The following is a 21,913-nucleotide window of genomic DNA, read 5'->3' as shown; positions in this document are numbered from 1 at the left end:
CACACACAAAGATGATGGAATGCACACAGAGATGGAATGCACACAGAGATGGAATGCACACAAAGATGATGGAATACACACAAAGATAATGGAACGCACACAAAGATGATGGAATGCACACAGAGATGACGGAATGCACACAGAGATGATGGAATGCACACAAAAATGATGGAATGCACACAGAGATGATGGAATGCACACAGAGATGGAACGCACACAAAGATGATGGAATGCACACAGAGATGATGGAATGCACACAGAGATGGAATGCACACAAAACGATGGAACGCACACAAAGATGATGGAATGCACACAAAGTTGATGGAATGCACACAAAGATGATGGAATGCACACAAAGATAGAATGCACACAGAGATGTGGAATGCACACAAAATGATGGAGTGCACACAAAGATGATGGAATGCACACAAAGATGGAATGCACACAAAGATGATGGAATGCACACAAAGATGATGGAATGCACACAGAGATGGAATGCACACAGAGATGATGGCATGCACACAGAGATGATGGCATGCACACAGAGATGATGGAATGCACACAAAAATGATGGAATGCACACAAAGATGGAATGAACACAGAGATGATGGAATGCACACAAAATGATGGAGTGCACACAGAGATGATGGAATGCACACAAAGATAAAGGAACGCACACAAAGATGATGAAATGCACACAGAGATGATGAAATGCACACAGAGATGATGGAATGTACACAGAGATGATGGAATGCACACAAAGATGATGGAATGCACACAGAGATGGAATGCACACAGAGATGGAATGCACACAAAATGATGGAATGCACACAAAGATGGAATGCACACAAAGATGGAATGCACACAGAGATGATGGAATGCACACAAAATGATGGAGTGCACACAAAGATGATGGAATGCACACAAAGATGGAATGCACACAAAGATGATGGAATGCTAACAGAGATGATGGCATGCACAAAGAGATGATGGAATGCACACAGAGATGATGGAATGCACACAAAGATGATGGAATGCACACAAAGATGATGGAACGCTCACAAAGATGATGGAAACACACAAACATGATGGAATGCACACAGAGATAAAATCCACACAGAGATGGAATGCACACAAAGATGATGGAATACACACAAAGATAATGGAACTCACACAAAGATGATGGAATGCACACAGAGATGATGGAATGCACACAGAGATGATGGAATGCACACAAAGATGGAATGCACACAAAGATGGAATGCACACAGAGATGATGGAATGCACACAAAATGATGGAGTGCACACAAAGATGATGGAATGCACACAAAGATGGAATGCACACAAAGATGATGGAATGCACACAGAGATGATGGCATGCACACAGAGATGATGGAATCACACAAAGATGATGGAGTGCACACAAAGATGATGGAATGCACACAAAGATGATGGAACGCTCACCAAGATGATGGAACACACACAAACATGATGGAATGCACACAGAGATGGAATGCACACAGAGATGGAATGCACACAAAGATGATGGAATACACACAAAGATAATGGAACTCACACAAAGATGATGGAATGCACACAGAGATGATGGAATGCACACAGAGATGATGGAATGCACACAAAGATGATGGAATGCACACACAGATGATGGAATGCACACAGAGATGGAACGCACACAAAGATGATGGAATGCACACAGAGATGATGGAATGCACACAGAGATGGAATGCACACAAAACGATGGAACGCACACAAAGATGATGGAATGCACACAAAGATGATGGAATGCACACAGAGTTGGAATGCACACAGAGATGTAATGCACACAGAGATGATGGAATGCACACAGAGATGGAATGCACACAGAGATGGAATACACACAAAATGATGGAGTGCACACAAAGATGATGGAATGCACACAAAGATGGAATGCACACAGAGATGATGGAATGCACACAAAGATGGAATGCACACAAAGATGATGGAATGCACACAAAGATGGAATGCACACAAAGATGATGGAATGAACACAAAGATGGAATGCACACAGAGATGATGGAATGCACACAAAGATGACGGAATGCACACAGAGATGACGGAATGCACACAAGGATGATGGAATGCACACACGATGGAATGCACACAAAGATGATGGAATGCACACAGAGATGATGGAATGCACACAAAATGATGGAGTGCACACAAAGATGATGGAATGCACACACGATGGAATGCACACAAAGATGATGGAATGCACACAGAGATGATGGAATGCACACAAAGATGATGGAATGCACACAGAGATGGAATGCACACAAAATGATGGAATGCACACAAAGATGATGGAGTGCACACAAAGATGATGAAATGCACACAGAATTGGAATGCACACAGAGATGATGGAATGCACACAAAGATGGAATGCACACAAAGATGACGGAATGCACACAGAGATGACGGAATGCACACAGAGATGATGGAATGCACACACGACGGAATGCACACAGAGATGATGGAATGCACACAGAGATGATGGAATGCACACACGACGGAATGCACACAAAGATGACGGAATGCACACAGAGATGATGGAATGCACACAAAGATGATGGAATGCACACAAAGATGGAATGCACACAAAGATGATGGAATGAACACAAAGATGGAATGCACACAGAGATGATGGAATGCACACAGAGATGATGGAATGAACACAAAGATAATGGAACGCACACAAAGATGATGGAATGCACACAGAGATGATGGAATGCACACAGAGATGGAAAGCACACAGAGATGGAATGCACACAGAGATGATGGAATGCACACAAAGATGTTGGAATGCACACAAAGATGATGGAATGCACACAAAGATGATGGAATGCACACAGAGATGGAATGCACACAGAGATGATGGCATGCACACAAAGATGATGGAACGCACACAAAGATGATGGAACACACACAAAGAGGATGGAATGCACACAGAGATGGAAAGCACACAGAGATGGAATGCACACAAAGATGATGGAATGCACACAAAGATAATGGAACACACACAAAGATGATGGAATGCACACAGAGATGACGGAATGCACACAGAGATGATGGAATGCACACAAAGATGATGGAATGCACACAGAGATGATGGAATGCACACAGAGATGGAACGCACACAAAGATGATGGAATGCACACAGAGATGATGGAATGCACACAAAGATGATGGAATGCACACAGAGATGGAATGCACACAGAGATGGAATGCACACAAAATGATGTAATGCACACAAAGATGATGGAATGCACACAAAGATGGAATGCACACAGGGATGTGGAATGCACACAAAATGATGGAGTGCACACAAAGATGATGGAATGCACACAAAGATGGAATTCACACAAAGATGATGGAATGCACACAAAGATGATGGAATGCACACAGAGATGGAATGCACACTGAGATGATGGCATGCACACAGATATGATGGAATGCACACAAAGATGATGGAATGCACACAAAGATGGAATGAACACAGAGATGATGGAATGCACACAAAATGATGGAGTGCACACAGAGATGATGGAATGCACACACAGATAATGGAACGCACACAAAGATGATGGAATGCACACAGAGATGATGGAATGCACACAGAGATGATGGAATGCACACAGAGATGATGGAATGCACACAAAGATGATGGAATGCACACAGAGATGGAATGCACACAGAGATGGAATGCACACAAAATGATGGAATGCACAAAAAGATGGAATGCACACAAAGATGGAATGCACACAGAGATGATGGAATGCACACAAAATGATGGAGTGCACACAAAGATGATGGAATGCACACAAAGATGGAATGCACACAAAGATGATGGAATGCACACAGAGATGATGGCATGCACACAGAGATGATGGAATGCACACAAAGATGATGGAATGCACACAAAGATGATGGAATGCACACAAAGATGATGGAACGCACACAAAGATGATGGAACACACACAAAGATGATGGAATGCACACAGAGATGAAATGCACACAGAGATGGAATGCACACAAAGATGATGGAATACACACAAAGATAATGGAACGCACACAAAGATGATGGAATGCACACAGAGATGACGGAATGCACACAGAGATGATGGAATGCACACAAAAATGATGGAATGCACACAGAGATGATGGAATGCACACAGAGATGGAACGCACACAACGATGATGGAATGCACAAAGAGATGATGGAATGCACACAGAGATGGAATGCACACAAAACGATGGAACGCACACAAAGATGATGGAATGCACACAAAGATGATGGAATGCACACAAAGATGATGGAATGCACACAAAGATGGAATGCACACAGAGATGTGGAATGCACACAAAATGATGGAGTGCACACAAAGATGATGGAATGCACACAAAGATGGAATGCACACAAAGATGATGGAATGCACACAAAGATGATGTAATGCACACAGAGATGGAATGCACACAGAGATGATGGCATGCACACAGAGATGATGGAATGCACACAAAAATGATGGAATGCACACAAAGATGGAATGAACACTGAGATGATGGAATGCACACAAAATGATGGAGTGCACACAGAGATGATGGAATGCACACAAAGATAATGGAACGCACACAAAGACGATGGAATGCACACAGAGATGATGGAATGCACACAGAGATGATGGAATGTACACAGAGATGATGGAATGCACACAAAGATGATGGAATGCACACAGAGATGGAATGCACACAGAGATGGAATGCACACAAAATGATGGAATGCACACAAAGATGGAATGCACACAAAGATGGAATGCACACAGAGATGATGGAATGCACACAAAATGATGGAGTGCACACAAAGATGATGGAATGCACACAAAGATGGAATGCACACAAAGATGATGGAATGCTAACAGAGATGATGGCATGCACAAAGAGATGATGGAATGCACACAGATGATGGAATGCACACAAAGATGATGGAATGCACACAAAGATGATGGAACGCTCACAAAGATGATGGAACACACACAAACATGATGGAATGCACACAGAGATGGAATGCACACAGAGATGGAATGCACACAAAGATGATGGAATACACACAAAGATAATGGAACTCACACAAAGATGATGGAATGCACACAGAGATGATGGAATGCACACAGAGATGATGGAATGCACACAAAGATGATGGAATGCACACAGAGATGATGGAATGCACACAGAGATGGAACGCACACAAAGATGATGGAATGCACACAGAGATGATGGAATGCACACAGAGATGGAATGCACACAAAACGATGGAACGCACACAAAGATGATGGAATGCACACAAAGATGATGGAATGCACACAGAGTTGGAATGCACACAGAGATGTAATGCACACAGAGATGATGGAATGCACACAGAGATGGAATGCACACAGTGATGGAATGCACACAAAATGATGGAGTGCACACAAAGATGATGGAATGCACACAAAGATGGAATGCACACAGAGATAATGGAATGCACACAAAGATGATGGAATGCACACAAAGATGATGGAATGCACACAAAGATGGAATGCACACAAAGATGATGGAATGAACACAAAGATGGAATGCACACAGAGATGATGGAATGCACACAAAGATGACGGAATGCACACAGAAATGACGGAATGCACACAAGGATGATGGAATGCACACACGATGGAATGCACACAAACATGATGGAATGTACACAGAGATGATGGAATGCACACAAAATGATGGAGTGCACACAAAGATGATGGAATGCACACACGATGGAATGCACACAAAGATGATGGAATGCACACAGAGATGATGGAATGCACACAAAGATGATGGAATGCACACAGAGATGGAATGCACACAAAATGATGGAATGCACACAAAGATGATGGAGTGCACACAAAGATGATGAAATGCACACAGAATTGGAATGCACACAGAGATGATGGAATGCACACAAAGATGGAATGCACACAAAGATGACGGAATGCACACAGAGATGACGGAATGCACACAGAGATGAAGGAATGCACACAGAGATGATGGAATGCACACACGATGGAATGCACACAAAGATGATGGAATGCACACAGAGATGATGGAATCAATGCACACAGAGATGGAATGCACACAAAATGATGGAATGCACACAAAAATGGAATGAACACAGAGATGATGGAAGGCACACAAAACGATGGAATGCACACAGAGATGGAATGCACACAGAGATGATGGAATGCACACAGAGATGATGGAATGCACACACGACGGAATGCACACAGAGATGATGGAATGCACATAGAGATGGAAAGCACACAGAGATGGAATGCACACAGAGATGATGGAATGCACACAAAACGATGGAATGCACACAGAGATGTAATGCACACAGAGATGATGGAATGCACACAGAGATGATGGAATGCACACACGACGGAATGCACACAGAGATGATGGAATGCACACAGAGATAATGGAATGCACACACGACGGAATGCACACAAAGATGATGGAATGCACACAGAGATGATGGAATGCACACAAAGATGATGGAATGCACACAGAGATGGAATGCACACAGAGATGATGGAATGCACACAGAGATGATGGAATGCACACACGACGGAATGCACACAAAGATGATGGAATGCACACAGAGATGATGGAATGCACACAAAGATGATGGAATGCACACAGAGATGGAATGCACACAAAATGATGGAATGCACACAAAGATAATGTAATGCACACAAATATGGAATGCACACAAAGATGATGGAATGCACACAAAGATGATGGAATGCACACAGAGATGGAATGCACACAAAGATGATGGAATGCACACAAAGATGATGGAATGCACACAGAGATGATGGAATGCACACAGAGATGATGGAATGCACACAGAGAAGATGGTATGCACACAAAGATAATGGAACGCACACAAAGATAATGGAATGCACACAAAAATGGAATGAACACAGAGATGATGGAAGGCACACAAAACGATGGAATGCACACAGAGATGGAATGCACACAGAGATGATGGAATGCACACAGAGATGATGGAATGCACACACGACGGAATGCACACAGAGATGATGGAATGCACACAGAGATGATGGAATGCACACACGACGGAATGCACACAAAGATGATGGAATGCACACAGAGATGATGGAATGCACACAGAGATGATGGAATGCACACAAAGATGATGGAATGCACACAGAGATGGAATGCACACAAAATGATGGAATGCACACAAAGATAATGTAATGCACACAAATATGGAATGCACACAAAGATGATGGAATGCACACAAAGATGATGGAATGCACACAGAGATGGAATGCACACAAAGAGGATGGAATGCACACAAAACGATGGAATGCACACAGAGATGGAATGCACACAGAGATGATGGAATGCACACAGAGATGATGGAATGCACACACGACGGAATGCACACAGAGATGATGGAATGCACACAGAGATGATGGAATGCACACACAACGGAATGCACACAAAGATGATGGAATGCACACAGAGATGATGGAATGCATACAGAGATGATGGAATGCACACAAAGATGATGGAATGCACACAGAGATGGAATGCACACAAAATGATGGAATGCACACAAAGATAATGTAATGCACACAAATATGGAATGCACACAAAGATGATGGAATGCACACAAAGATGATGGAATGCACACAGAGATGGAATGCACACAAAGATGATGGAATGCACACAAAACGATGGAATGCACACAGAGATGGAATGCACACAGAGATGATGGAATGCACACAGAGATGATGGAATGCACACAGAGATGATGGAATGCACACAAAGATGATGGAATGCACACAGAGATGGAATGCACACAAAAGGATGGAGTGCACACAAAGATGATGGAATGTACACAAGATGGAATGCACACAAAGATGATGGAATGCACACAAAGATGATGGAATGCACACTGAGATGATAGAATGCACACAAAGATGATGGAATGCACACAGAGATGGAATGCACACAAAACGATGGAGTGCACACAAAGATGATGGAATGTACACAAAGATGCAATGCACACAAAGATGATGGAATGCACACAAAGATGATGGAATGCACACAGAGATGATGGAGTGCACACAAAATGATGGAATGCACACAGAGATAATGGAATGCACACAAAGATGATGGAATGCACACAAAGATGATGGAATGCACACAGAGATGATGGAATGCACACAAAGATGATGGAATGCACACAGAGTTGATGGAATGCACACAGAGATGGAATGCACACAGAGATGGAATGCACACAGAGATGATGGAATGCACACAAAGATGATGGAATGCACACAGAGATGGAATGCACACAAAAGGATGGAGTGCACACAAAGATGATGGAATGCACACAAAGATGGAATGCACACAAAGATGATGGAATGCACACAAAGATGATGGAATGCACACAGAGATGATGGAGTGCACACAAAGATGATGGAGTGCACACAGAGATGATGGAATGCACACCAAGATGATGGAATGCACACAAAGATGATGGAATGCACACAAAGATGATGGAATGCACACAGAGATGATGGAATGCACACAGAGATGGAATGCACACAAAATGATGGAGTGCACACAAAGATGATGGAATGCACACAAAGATGGAATGCACACAGAGATGGGATGCACACAGAGATGGAGTGCACACAGATATGATGGAATGCACACAGAGATGATGGAATGCACACAGAGATGATGGAATGCACACAGAGATGGAATGCACACAGAGATGGAATGCACACAGAGATGATGGAATGCACACAGAGATGGAATGCACACAGAGATGATGGAATGCACAGAAAGATGGAATGCACACAAAGGCGCCACAGTGCTGTCCTTTGACCTCTGCACGCAAGCTGTGGTGCTCATACCCATATGCACACAACACGCACAAACCAAGTGTGGAGAATAGTTGAGGACAGACCCTGGTACCAATCTCTGGCCTCCACACATCCAACCACATTAGATACACTCATGGTCCACGCACGAAAGGTATTCAATACCTGCCTACAGGGGCTCCTGAGGTGGTGGTGTAGCTGGGGCTGAGAACGGTGCCTGGCTGATGAGGAACAGTCAGTGCACACTAGCTGTCATTACGGTCCCCAGTCGAATGTGCTCTCCAGGTCTTGCCACTCCTGCTGTGATACGCTATCAAGGAGGACTTGCGTCGAAGTTTCCTTGCCCATCTTGTCCTTAGGTGCCCTCGTGTCCATCCCCTTTCCCAGCATTCCTGTGTCTGCCCTCTATAGCTTGACAGCCCCCTACCCCAAAGTTGCTCTCCCCGGGCACAAGGGAGACAAATTCCTGTCCTGCTCTCCCCTAATTGCTGTTTCCCCCACTGTGTCCTGTGATGTGCCCTGTGTTTAGTCACCCACTCCTCCTCATTCTCCACCTCATTCCCCCTTCCCACTGCACCTTAACAACTTTGCTCCTGGGTCCCTCCCTGCTCATCAGTCTCCTGGATCTGCATCTCTGAGCTCTTTCCATGCAGGAACACCCACCTTGGGGTCTCATCCTGACCATCTTGTGAACATCCCATACACATCATATTGGCAGGTCTTTTTTCCACATCTGCTCCTCTTCCCGGGATCTCTCCAGTCCTCACAGTGACTTTTTCTGACCTCAGACAACCAACAGGCCACCAAGGGCCACCAGGGCTTGTCGATATGACCTTCCCACCTGTAGTTTGAACATTATCACAGGAGACAATCTTCTGGGCTGTTTGTCATCCTCCAGTTAGTAGCCACAGTGCCTGTATCCAGTGTCCGTTTTCCCTCTGAACCTCTGCTTTTTTGGTCCCTGTGCATGAAGTCTGCTCCCCCTGGTCTACCTGACTCACTCTTCCCGGACTCTGTATACAGACAAGAGGTCCCTCCCTGTGGGAAGTCTCTCTGACCCTTGCCTGGGTTAGCAGCCCACTCTCATATCTCTGGCTGTCAGTGTTAGCTCTTCTCCCTTCCTCAATGCCTGGAAGTCTTGAGATAAAGGCCTTTCCTTTCATTCCTGCTTTTTTACCTACCTCTGCACACACACACACATCTTCTTTCTTTTTCTGTAAACAAGTTCTCCCAAGTTAAATTTGCATAGCTAACTTTGTTCCAGTCTGTCCTGGCAAGCTATCAATGGTTTCAAATACTTGGAACATCAAGAGCCGGGTGTCTGCTGTAGCGTTCTCTGCACCACATCAGTTTGGGCCAACCGAGGCACTAGGCGGTTGTTATTCACAAGGATGACCAACTGCACTTGATTCGTCCAATCATCCCCATGGTTTACTTTGCACCCTGGCATGTTCACTTTTCACCTCGAGTAACAGCTTGGAGCTTGGAGATAACGCCTCTCCTTGATTGTGGCCACCACTCTCCTTTGATGAATTCAGGATAGTCCCCTGAAGCGGAAACTTAAGGGTCCTTTGGAAAGTCAGTTGTGTTGGATGGTGTTTTGCTTGGGCAAACACATGAAGGAGTGTTTTCCTGAAGCAGACACAGGTGAAAGGATGTTTTGCTAAAGCAGACACATTAAGGAACATTTTGCTGAAGCAGACACAGGTAAAAGGCTAAGGCAGACTCACGAAGGAACTTTCAATGAAGCAGACACAGGAGAGAAGATGTTTCGCTAAGGTAATCACGTAAAAGGACACGCGATAAGATTCTTTGCTAACGACACACATGTGATGGTCTGCCTTACACTGTGTAGTTGAGCCCCATTTGTCAGAGAGAAATGCCCCAAAAACGTCTGGTGGTGTGCTGTGGCTTCTTGTTGCTTCAGCAGATTCCGTCAATTGGCAGAGACAGACTCATGTGCTGAGGCAAGACCCGTGGAGGACATAGATGTTTGGAGGGAGCATACCTAGGGCTCAATGGGCAGTGACCGTGACAGTTAGCTTGCTTGCATAGCTAATTCTCCTTGGTCCTGAGTCTTTGTTTCATGAGAGAGGCACAGCTGAGAACTTCTGGCATTCCTCCTTGTCCCTCCTGCTGACTCGTGCCAATTCAGCTGAGGCCTGGCTGTCCCTGCTGTCCTGTCACTACTGCTGATTCATGTTTCCTATCCCAACTCTACCAAACTGGACTGCTGGTGTATCTGGAAGCATTTTCGAGTGGATCGAGCTGCCGTTGACAACACGAATAGGATTTGCTCCAAAGAACCATTTCTAAACAGGCCCATTCCCCCCCATATCCTTTCTTTCCCACTACCTCTGGTGGGTGGTGTACTAGAAGAGAGGTTAAAGCATTTAAAAACCATCATTAAAAGTAGGCTTTGAAAAAGTTAAAGCTACAGTCACCAACCAAGAGCACTTGCCAATGTGTCCAGAGTGGGAGAAAAGCAAGTCACACTGACCAAAAATATCGCTCAACCTAGAATCAGCTGATGAAAGAAGCTGGGCGCTGGTATTCCAAAGAAGCAGATTTTACTGAGCATTTGTTCCTGGGATGTGGGAGTTACTCCTTTGGGCCATTGATTCCCAAAGGGTAATTTGCTTTCCACTTACATATACAAGATGATATTGGTGGGACTCAGCCCTTTGGTTTTTCCTGGGGTTATGTTAGTATATTTCGCAGAAATATATCGGTATGGGGTTGAAGAGAAAGCTCATTTAATAAAATGTTATTTACACAGCATGAAGACATCAATTTGCTCCTCAGAACCCACACAAAAAAGGCTAATGGTAGGGAATGTTTGCCATCCTAGTTTTGTGGAGACAGAGATGGGTAGATTGCTGGGGACAGGTTGTCCATCCACCCTAGAGTACTTGGCATTCCCTAGGTCAATAAGCAATCCTACCTCAAAAACCGGTGGCTCCTGAGGAATGCCTGAGGTTGGCCTCTGGCCTCTGCACACACATACATGCACGCACACACACACACACACACACACACACACACAGGGCACCTGCACACACAAATCTATTAGTATTCAAGCAATAAGAAGGCAGTTCTTCAGGACAACGAGAGCTGTGATAATAGATGTGAGCTGAAGTAGGAAAGAGCCATGGGATGGATAAGAAGCCATGTCCACATGTTGTACTTGAGGTCACTGGCTTGGCTAAAAGTGGGAGGCAAGAAGAAGATGGTCTCCAAATCACTGACTGACCAGCTCCAAAGATGTCCAGAGTGAACAGCCAGGAGCCTAGTTGTAAGACACACCTGAAAGTTGAAAGAGGTGAAGGAGGGGCACATTGAAATCTTGAAGAAAGCAGCAGTCAGAAGAGGAACAGGCACTGAGAGAGACCAAGAAGCATAAAGGAGCAACTCCACAGGGAAGGTTTGGAGGAAGAAGGCCGCTGTGCTGAGGAGCTCGAGTCCCCAGAAGGGAAGTGTTGTGTACCAGATTCCTCCTGATTGGAAAAGCCAGGTAGACCTGGGTATAATGGTGACCCACCTACCCTCCCAGCCTCTCGGTCCTTCCATGCTGTTCTGAGCACAGCTTGCTCCACTTTCCAAACCCAAGCCAACAGCTCACATCGCCAGGACCACGAGAACTCAGAGGGAAGGAAGGCTCACCCATGGAAAGCCTCTCAGGGCGCCAGACTCTTTGAGGGAGCAGGCAACCTCCAAACTTTTCCCAGAGCAGCAAGACCCGATACTGGAGTGCAGAGGCAAGAGAAGAGCTAGGAGGTGGGACAGAAGCCCCAGAGGTGACATGGGGGAGAGCTCTCCTGCGGGAGTGCTGGGGGTTCCTGGTTAAGGGTGGAGTAAATAAAACCCCCCCCCCCCCCGCCTCCCTACCTACCCTCTGGTGAGCTAGCCTGTTTCTACAGACCTCCACTGTATAGTGACTATAGTGGTCTCTGAGAGAGAGGGGGGGGGAGAGGAGGGGAGGGGAGGGGAGGGGAGGGGAGGGGAGGGGAGAGGAGAGGAGAGGAGAGGAGAGGAGAGGAGAGGAGAGGAGAGGAGAGGAGAGAAGTGGCAACATTGGCTGTGTTGCCTGTCTGCTACCCCGGTGTTTAGGAATCGATAAGAACCTGTGGCAGGAAGATCCAGACTTTGGAGAAATGCTGGGAGAGTGGGATGACCATGCTTGCCACGTGGGACACCATGTTGCTGCTCCCTACAGCCAAGCACCTGAAAACACCAGGAGAGTTAATACACAGGTGACAACCTCAGGGAACCAGCAGAGCAAAGGGTGCAGGGGGAGGGGGGTTCAGACTCACCCTCAAGTAAGCCAGGTGTCTCCAAAAACCGCCAACGGCTCCTACCTTCAGTGTGTGAAACAGCCGTGTGTGTGAGCATGCACATAAGGAAGGCGGAGGCTAACCTCCATCTGCTATTTCAATGAGGCGCGTGTGTTTATGGATCCAGCATAACACCAAGGATCCGGCAGATTTGTTTAGGGTAGGGTATGGGAAATTTGGGAGAACAAAATATTTGTCTCTGGGTTTTTCTATTAATGTCAAGCAATATCTTTAAGACTTATTTTAACTTTTTGTTTTGGATTGCGTGTGTGTGAGTGTGCATACACGTGCCACACGTGTACAGGTGCTGGATTCCCTGGGGTTATAACCTGCAGTTCTAATGTGCAGGAACCCACCACAGAGTCAAGGACTTGACTCAAGATACAACTCAAGGGAGGAAGGTAGGGGCTAACGTTAACACATCAGCCCCTCTTGCTTCAGGACGGATAATGTCTGGAACATTGTTGCCGGGGGAGGGGGGGCTGCTATTCACAAGCCTTCGCTTCAGTAAACAAGTTTGCTGGCCCCAGTGGCACGGAATTCGTGATCACATGTAGGCAAATGTAACATAGGCAGGAAATATGTCAGGATGTAAGCTTGGCCCCATTGAATGACGGAGGGGAAATACCATAGCCTTGTGGGTTCACCTTTATGAGCACCTGGCTGACTAACTCAGTGCCACCCTCTGGGAATCCCAGTGGACCTGGCCACTGTCATCTTCCTGGCCACTATTAAATGAAGCTTGCTTTATCTGGACAATCATGGATTTGGTCTTTCTCCTCGAAATTGTCAGGTTTACGTGATGTGAGTTCTGTTCAGTACCACATGTCAAACCCAGGTTCTCAGGCATGCTGGGAGCTGTGGTTTGAACATGAGATGTCCCCTATAGGCTCATGTCTTTTAACACTTGGTCCTCAGCTAGTAGCACTGTTTGTGAAGGTTATGGAGCCCTAAAGATGTGGAGCCTCCCTGGAGGAAACATGTCACTGGGGTAGGTTTCATAGCCTGGCCCCACTTCCTTTTTCTCTCTCTTGGGGACTGCTAGCGTAATAGAAAACACCAGTTTCATGCTCCCTGTTCCAAGCCTTCCCCACCAAGATGGGCTGCACCCCACCCCACAAATCATAAACCAAAAGAAATCCTTTCTATCTTAAAATGTACTTTGTCTGGAGATTTTTGTCATAGCAACAGAAATGAAGTTAATGCAGAAATTGGTACTATGCAGCAGGGTCCTTGCTGTGGTGTGTCTGGCTTTTAAACAGTGATGAGGCTGCTGAAGCGGCCTTCAAATTGGACTACACACATGTTGCATCATGAGATGGCTATGAGCTTTCTGGGATCAAGGGAGGAATGTTGTGACTTCATTAGGAGATATCTACTATAGGCTCGTGTGTTTGAACACTTGATCTCCCGCTGTGGCACTGTTTGGGAAGGTAGGTATGGAATCAGGGAGATGGCACCTTGCTAGAGGAAGCACGAGACTGAAGGCAAGCTTTGAACAGATACTCCGTCCCTGAGTCCCATCACCAGCCCAACCAAGACAGCTTTTAATGGGCATCCTTTGAGTCATGGGTACTTCTGGGCATGGCTGTTCACGTTTGTAATCCCAGCATTTGGTGAGGGAGCTGAGGCAGGAGGACTGCTACAAGTTCAAGCCCACCCCAGGCTACAGTGTGAAACTCTTGTCTTAAAAGACCACCACCAACAAAAAGTCAATGGTACTTTATCTTTCCCAGGTCATACACATTTGTGAGTAACTCAGCTATTAAAGCTTGATGCTCTTCTGAGAAAGAATTCACACATAAGCAGATCTTAAGATGGACAGGAAGTCTACAGAATCTGTTAAAGATGCCTGGTATCAAATATTCACATGTATTAGATACTCTTCTATCCCTTCTTTCTCCTTTTCCTCCCTTCCTCCCTGCACCCTGCCATTTCCTTCCTTCCTTCTTTCCTGTATGGCTGGCTTACTTTTGAGGACATGTACCTGGGGCTGCAAACCAACCAAATAAATAAATTAAAAAATGGTCTTAAAATACCATCATATACATAATGGTAAATCAACATGGTTTGGTTGGGTAGCCATCCTTTGCATATAATATACATTCTCTCAACAGATACATATGCCATGAATAGATCTGGAAGTAGGGGAGGCCACAGTTCCCTTTCCCCTACCCTGGACTGGGCAGGAATCCACCCAAGTGCTCAGAGGCACCCAGAGGCCACAGAAAACCACGTGCCCCATTTTACAGAGCCTCCTCTTCTCTACAGTGCCATCAGGGTGCCAGTCTGAGTTAACAAGTAAATGGCCTCCCCCTGTGTGTGTCACACCACACGGTATCCCCAACAACCCCTTACAGGATCTGCATTCCATCCTGTCAGCTGCTAACTGTCCAGGGCTACCTGTCCTGATGTGATCTGAGAGTTCTGGGAAAGTAGCCCACCCCTTGCTGGTGCCCAGATTTGTTTCCATGAGTGATCTTGCACATTTCCACTGAAAGGAAAAAGGGACCCTGAAGTGGAGATCTGAGTTCTTTGAACTTAATCTCATTTGAGTTCCAGCTCCACAGTCTTTAGACTGGAGACCATTACCAACCTCAACAGAATCATTTTGAGGAGTAAGGAAGGCATGTTTATTAAATTCACACACACACACACACACACACACACACACACCCCACACACATACACACCAGACACATACACACCACACAAACACACAGCACAAACATACCACACACACACCACCACACACATATATACACATACACATACACTAACTCCCCCACACATATACATACCACACACACACACACCATACCACACACACACACACACCATACCACACACACATACACACACTACACATACACACGCACTCACACCACACATATACACACACTACACATACACACGCACTCACACCACACACACCACACATATACACACACTACACATACACACACACCACACATATACACACACTACACATACACACACACTCACACCACACGCACATACATACCACACACCACACCACACACACACATCATAATATACACACACCACACACACATCACACCACACACACATCATACCACACACACAACACACACACACACACACACACACACACACACACACACACAGATACTCTGGGTGACCTGAAGGGAAGAAGAGAAGCCCACATCTGCATTCAGAACACTGGGACAGCGGGTAGTTGTTTGAGGAAGCTAAGTGAGCCCTTAGCCAAGTCCTTTGCACAAAGCTTAGTGCCAGGTTCTTCCTTGCTATGATCAACATGGCTTTTTTTTATAGGCTAAGAAATAGCCTCACTAAGAATACTGCTTTTCCTTAGAAAACAAAAGCCTCTCCCAGGTATCATGGTACATGCCTGTAATCCTAGCACTCAGAGAGGCAAGAGGAACAGCAGTTCAAGGACTGCTTGGGCAATTTAGCAAGACTCTGTCTCAAAATTAAAAATGAATGGGGGGCGGGGGGCTATGGATATTGCTCAGGACTAGTCCTTGCCTCGTACGTGTGAGACTCTGGATTTAATTGCCTATATAGGGAAAGGGGTGGGGAAGGAGGGAGGGAGGAAGAGAGGGGGGAGGGAGGGAGGGTCAGAGGAGGAACTACTGGATTGAGTGGGTAGTATGGACGCTTCTAGAAGGTAGAGCTGGATGACTTAGGAGAGGGCTGTCAACAGGAAACTATTGTAGATCTTTCTAGGGAAAACTGGGGCATGAGCCTTTCACGGTATTTTTGTAATGCTAATCACTATTTAAACTTTAAAATTCAAGATCATTCTGTAAACAAAGTTGGGGTGGGGGGGAGCCCCAGTCCAAACTGGGTCTGACAGCAGACGAGTGCAGTCTCTGGCCTCAGTCCAGACACCAGGGGCTGCAGTAGGGGCTGTGGGAATCAGAGGTGCTCTCTGGCATCGACACAGACCTAGAGAAGACTCCAGAACATCACCAGAGCTTCCAAAGGACCTGTGTACTTCATGCAGTGTTCTCGTCGGAAAGGTTGGTAAGAGCTTTCAGAGGGTTGGAAGGGCCTGGACTTTTGAGTCACTGAGGCCTCCTGGAGCATCCTTGGGTGTAGTGTAGAGACCAGGATTGAGATTTTCCATCAGACGCTTCAGAGTTTCTTACAGCCTGGGGATATTCCTGATGTGGTAGTCTCAGGGAGCCAGGGACTTCTTGTCAGGGGTTAAACTGTGTCTCCTCAAAATGCAGATGTTGAAGTCTATGCTCCTACCTACAATGTCTTAGACTTAGGAGATGGGGTCATTAAAGGAGAGCTTATGTTAAAATAAGGGGTCCTAATTCAATAAAACTGGTTCCCCATAAGAAGGTGGAGAGCCAAGTGGAGTGTCCACACAGCTTAGGTCTTGTGAACACACGGTGATAAGGTTCCAGCCATCAGCCAAGAGCGACCTCCAGGGTCCCAGTGCTTTGACCTGAGACTGTGCCTACTAAACTAAGTGTCTGCTGCTTAGCCACCCCACCCTAGCAGATACCCACCATCAGAACACGGAGAGACACACATGAGAGACACAGCCTTGTGTCACACGCACAGAGGTGTGGTGCTAGTGGAACAGTGTTACTTCTAATCAACCCCTTGATGTCCTTGCTAGTGAGCTCCACACAGTGGCCTGGAGTCAACACTGTCACCACCATGGAGTTTTCCCAGATCTCAAGAGATCTGGGGACCACCCGTGTGGGAGGACCACGTTTGTATTTAAAAAAGTGACACGCAGGTAAAAAGGTAACGGGAATCCAGTAGAAAGAGCAGAACCCTTACCTCATGATGGTTGGATACAGCTCGGCCGTGTAAAGATAGATAAAGGCAAACACTGAGCCTACTGCAACTTTGACGAACAAAGCTACCGCTCCCTTCGCTTCCTTCGCAGTGTCGGAATCCTGAGGGCGGTTGTGCACGGGGAGAACAATAAATCATCAAAATCGCTTAAGACTTCCTTATTCCAGCAGCACGTTTGAGAACAGAGTTTTAAATGTCCTCTCTGCATTTATTTTGTAAACTCTACTCATGGGTTGCAAAAGCTTTCTGCCTTTGTGGGATTTAGGGGGGAAGGTTTGAATGTGTCCTCCCCAAACCCCGGAAGGACTGAGAGCCTGTCGGGGAAGATTTGGGGCTGAGTGACACTCCCCTGAGCAGGCTGAAAGGAACCCTCAAAACAAAACATGCATTTGGCGAGAGCAAGCCAGGTTTTATAGACTGTCTCCAAACCCAATCCTGTAAAAAAGTGTCTACCGTTTCTGTTTGGTGATTGGCACATCTCTGAAAACCTGTCAGTGTCCCCAACCCATTGTCTGTGTCCCACTCTGCTGGTGGCTCGTGAGGAACTTCCACCGCCTGCCATCTCCGCCCTCCGCTCATCTGGGAGGTAGGTGTCAAGCGGCCCACTGTGTTAGACCACTTGACGCTCTTTCATCGGACCTGGATTATGGTTCCCAGCATCCGAGTGGCAGCCTACAGCCATCTGCGACTCCAGTGCCTGGGGACCAGACACCCTCTTCTAGGCTCCCAGCACACCAGGCACACACGAGGTGCACAGAAATACCCACAGGCGGGGGCTGGGGATTTAGCTCAGTGGTAGAGCGCTTACCTAGGAAGCACAAGGCCCTGGGTTCGGTCCCCAGCTCCGAAAAAAAGAACCCCCCCCAAAAAAAAAGAAATACCCACAGGCAAAAACATCTTTACAGATAAAATACAGCAATAACAAAATAATAACAAAACTACAGCGGCAGCCCTGGGAGCCTCTAACTCTAGCTCGACAGCCAGGACAGCCAGCACGTCACATGGCTTGCTCTGGGCATCTAGCACCTGATGTTAGGTCCGAAGGTTTTGGGGGTGCCTCTTAGAACTGCTGGCCTCACTGTTAGCACGTGCAGTCTTTGCTGGGTGAACCGGCGTCCTGATTTGTCCCTGCTTTTCCAGTGATAGAGACTGAGCAGTTGGCTTCTACATGCCAGTGAGTACCAAACCACTGAGCTACTTGTCCCGCCCCAGTCGGTGTGAAAAAAACAGTAACAGTAGTCGTAGTCTTAGTCGTAGTAATAATAATAATAATAATAATAATAATAATAATAATAATAATTTTCACCATGTTGACATTATCTTTGAGGGAAGAATTTTATTTAAGGGAATATATTTCAAGCTGTGAGTTACTGCTCTACCTTCTAGAAGCTTCCAGCACCCACTCTCCTTTCTTCTCTCCTACTAAAAAGTACAGAGTTCTTGTGATTCTGCCACCTTTTAAAAGGCGTGGATAAACTTTTCTCCCGCTGGCGGAGACTTCCCTGTACTCCGTGGTTTTATTCACACTGACTGTGTACCAATCACTTAAAAATTGGCGTAATGTAAAACATTTGGTTCACCAGCCCTGATAATTAGGTAGCACTGCCATTAAAGGGTGTCACCCGTAACATAAATGAACTTTCAAGCAATATGCAAAAGTTAACCTGTTTTGCCCTAACGTTGGTGCACTATCATTTAATAAAGGTAATGGTTAAAGAAAAGGATATCCTGGGATATAGTTAGCATAACCACTGTTTCCAAATTAGGATTAAAATGCAGGCTCAGGTAGCATTCGGGTGGGGTGCTTTCTAGATACCATAATTATGTGTGCTGTGGTTCACCAGAAAACCGCAATGGAAACGCTGCTTCTGTGGTGTGAAGGAACACTTCTCATAAAGGAGCTACATTTTAACAAACAAGGTTCTCGGCCAGCCCCTGTAACCAGGCAAGATCTCAAGCAGAGGAACAGAGACACCAATCCAGCCACAAAAAATCTTTGACCTACAGTTTGTCCTGCCTGCAGGGTGTTCTGGGACCAGAGCTTGGCAGAACCATCAACAAAGAGACCAGAGAGACTTCAACCAGCAAGTGATGGAATCAGATGCACAGTCCCACAGCCCAGCGTTAGGCTGAGCTTGGGACGCCCTGCAGAGGAGAGGGAGGAAGGGCCAGAGGAACCAGAGGGCTCCAGGACACCGTTGTGAGAGCACCCCATGACCAGGAGACATCGAGGAGCCTGTAGGGGTCTGACTTGGGTTCTCTGCATATATGGCTGAGTACCTCGGTGTGCTTCGGAGGATCCTTGTGGTGGGAGTGGGGGCTATCTGTCCCTGACTCTTTCACCTACTTGTGGGACCCTCTTCCTCCCACTGGGTTGCCGCATCCGGCCTTGAAGTGATGGTATGTGCCTGGTCTTACTGTAGCTTATCAGGCAGAGTTTGGTTGATGTCCCTGGGAGGTCTGTTCTTTTCTAAGGGAGGTCGTGGATCTGGAGGAGAGGGATGGTAGGAGAGAGAGACTGGTGGGAGAGAAGGGAGGGGAACTGCAATCAGGATGTAATATGTGAGAGAAGAAAGTTTTAAAAAGAAGTTTTTTTAATTAAAAAAAAAAAAAAACAAGGTTCCTGGAGCTGGAGAGATGGCTTTTGCACAGGACTCAATTTCACTATCAGATGACTCACAACTGCCTACGATTTTGACTTCGGGGGGGATCCAATGTCTCCAGCTCCCACAGGTACCATGTACATGCCTACACATAGGCAAATACATACACATACATGTAATCTTTAAAATAATAGAATATAAATTTTTAGATTCAAGTTTCTCAGAAGGTTAATGTATACTATATTCGATGTACACTATATATTACACTGACCGACCGTGGGAAAGGCAGAAATTATCTGAATATTTGATTTGTCATATTTTTTATTATTCAAATGTCCTCATGACTCCTCTCTTCAGGTTTAGCCTATACCTTGAGGCTGGATCCCACAGCCCAAACAGAGCCACACACCCCCATCCCTGCGTCTCTCTCTGGACGGAGTTAATTTTAGCCTTACAGCTTACGGCTGACAGCTCAGTCCATGACACTTGCTCCCCCGTGCTCTCCGTCACAATACTATGCTGAGCTAAGCCACGTGATGTGAAGCCCTGTTACCCCTCTATGCTACCCCTGCACAGAGGTTCTAAACGTCAGGTTTTTCTTTATTCAGGAGGTTAGTCCAGAGGTTTCTAGAAGGGTGTTGGTGTGGCTCCGTGAAGCGCTCTGAAGAGTGCTGTTCTCTGAGGAGGCTCACCCCTCCCTCCCAGGCCACCCCTCTCACGGCCACTGTCTCCCTCCCTCCCTGCCCCTCTCACTCTTACAGTGGATGATGGTCCTCTCCTTCCCTTTAAGGTCCCTTCATGTTTAGAACTCCACATTATGCTGCGCAGTCTAATGCCTCAGCTCCCACCCTGAGGCCCGATTACGGCACCGAGGATCCGTTCTCATAAACCTCAGAGCTGAATGGAGTCGTGTGTCAGCTCCCTCACACAGCTGCGTGACATCCTCCAGTTTTCTTCACACTCACTGTGCGTCACCCCTGAGAGATGCATCCCCCTAGACCCTTCCTCCCTCCCTCTAATTCTCACTTCACACAAACATGTAGTCACTCTCCTCCCCTGTCTGATCATTACTATTATTATTATCACCATCATCATCATCATCATCATCATCATCATCATTATTGTTACTAATGTCATTGATTTACTT

General features: G+C 46.1%; 1 protein-coding gene across 1 annotated transcript in view; it reads right to left on the bottom strand.

Moving 5' to 3' along the window:
- The window catches only part of Slc22a16 (solute carrier family 22 member 16), a 122,495-nt gene that overhangs the window by 82,700 nt on the left and 17,882 nt on the right, over positions 1-21,913 (bottom strand). The window contains exons 6-7 of the mRNA NM_001432342.1: positions 18,146-18,264; positions 13,127-13,226 (exon numbers count right to left, since the gene is read on the bottom strand). Coding sequence (NP_001419271.1) covers positions 13,127-13,226; positions 18,146-18,264 — 219 coding nt within the window. The remainder of the gene's footprint in view (positions 1-13,126; positions 13,227-18,145; positions 18,265-21,913) is intronic.

The sequence above is a fragment of the Rattus norvegicus genome, chromosome 20, assembly GCF_021556685.1.
Source record: "Rattus norvegicus strain SHRSP/BbbUtx chromosome 20, alternate assembly SHRSP_T2T, whole genome shotgun sequence".
NCBI classification, from domain to species: domain Eukaryota; kingdom Metazoa; phylum Chordata; class Mammalia; order Rodentia; family Muridae; genus Rattus; species Rattus norvegicus.
This window is presented reverse-complemented; position numbering and strand designations above follow the sequence as displayed.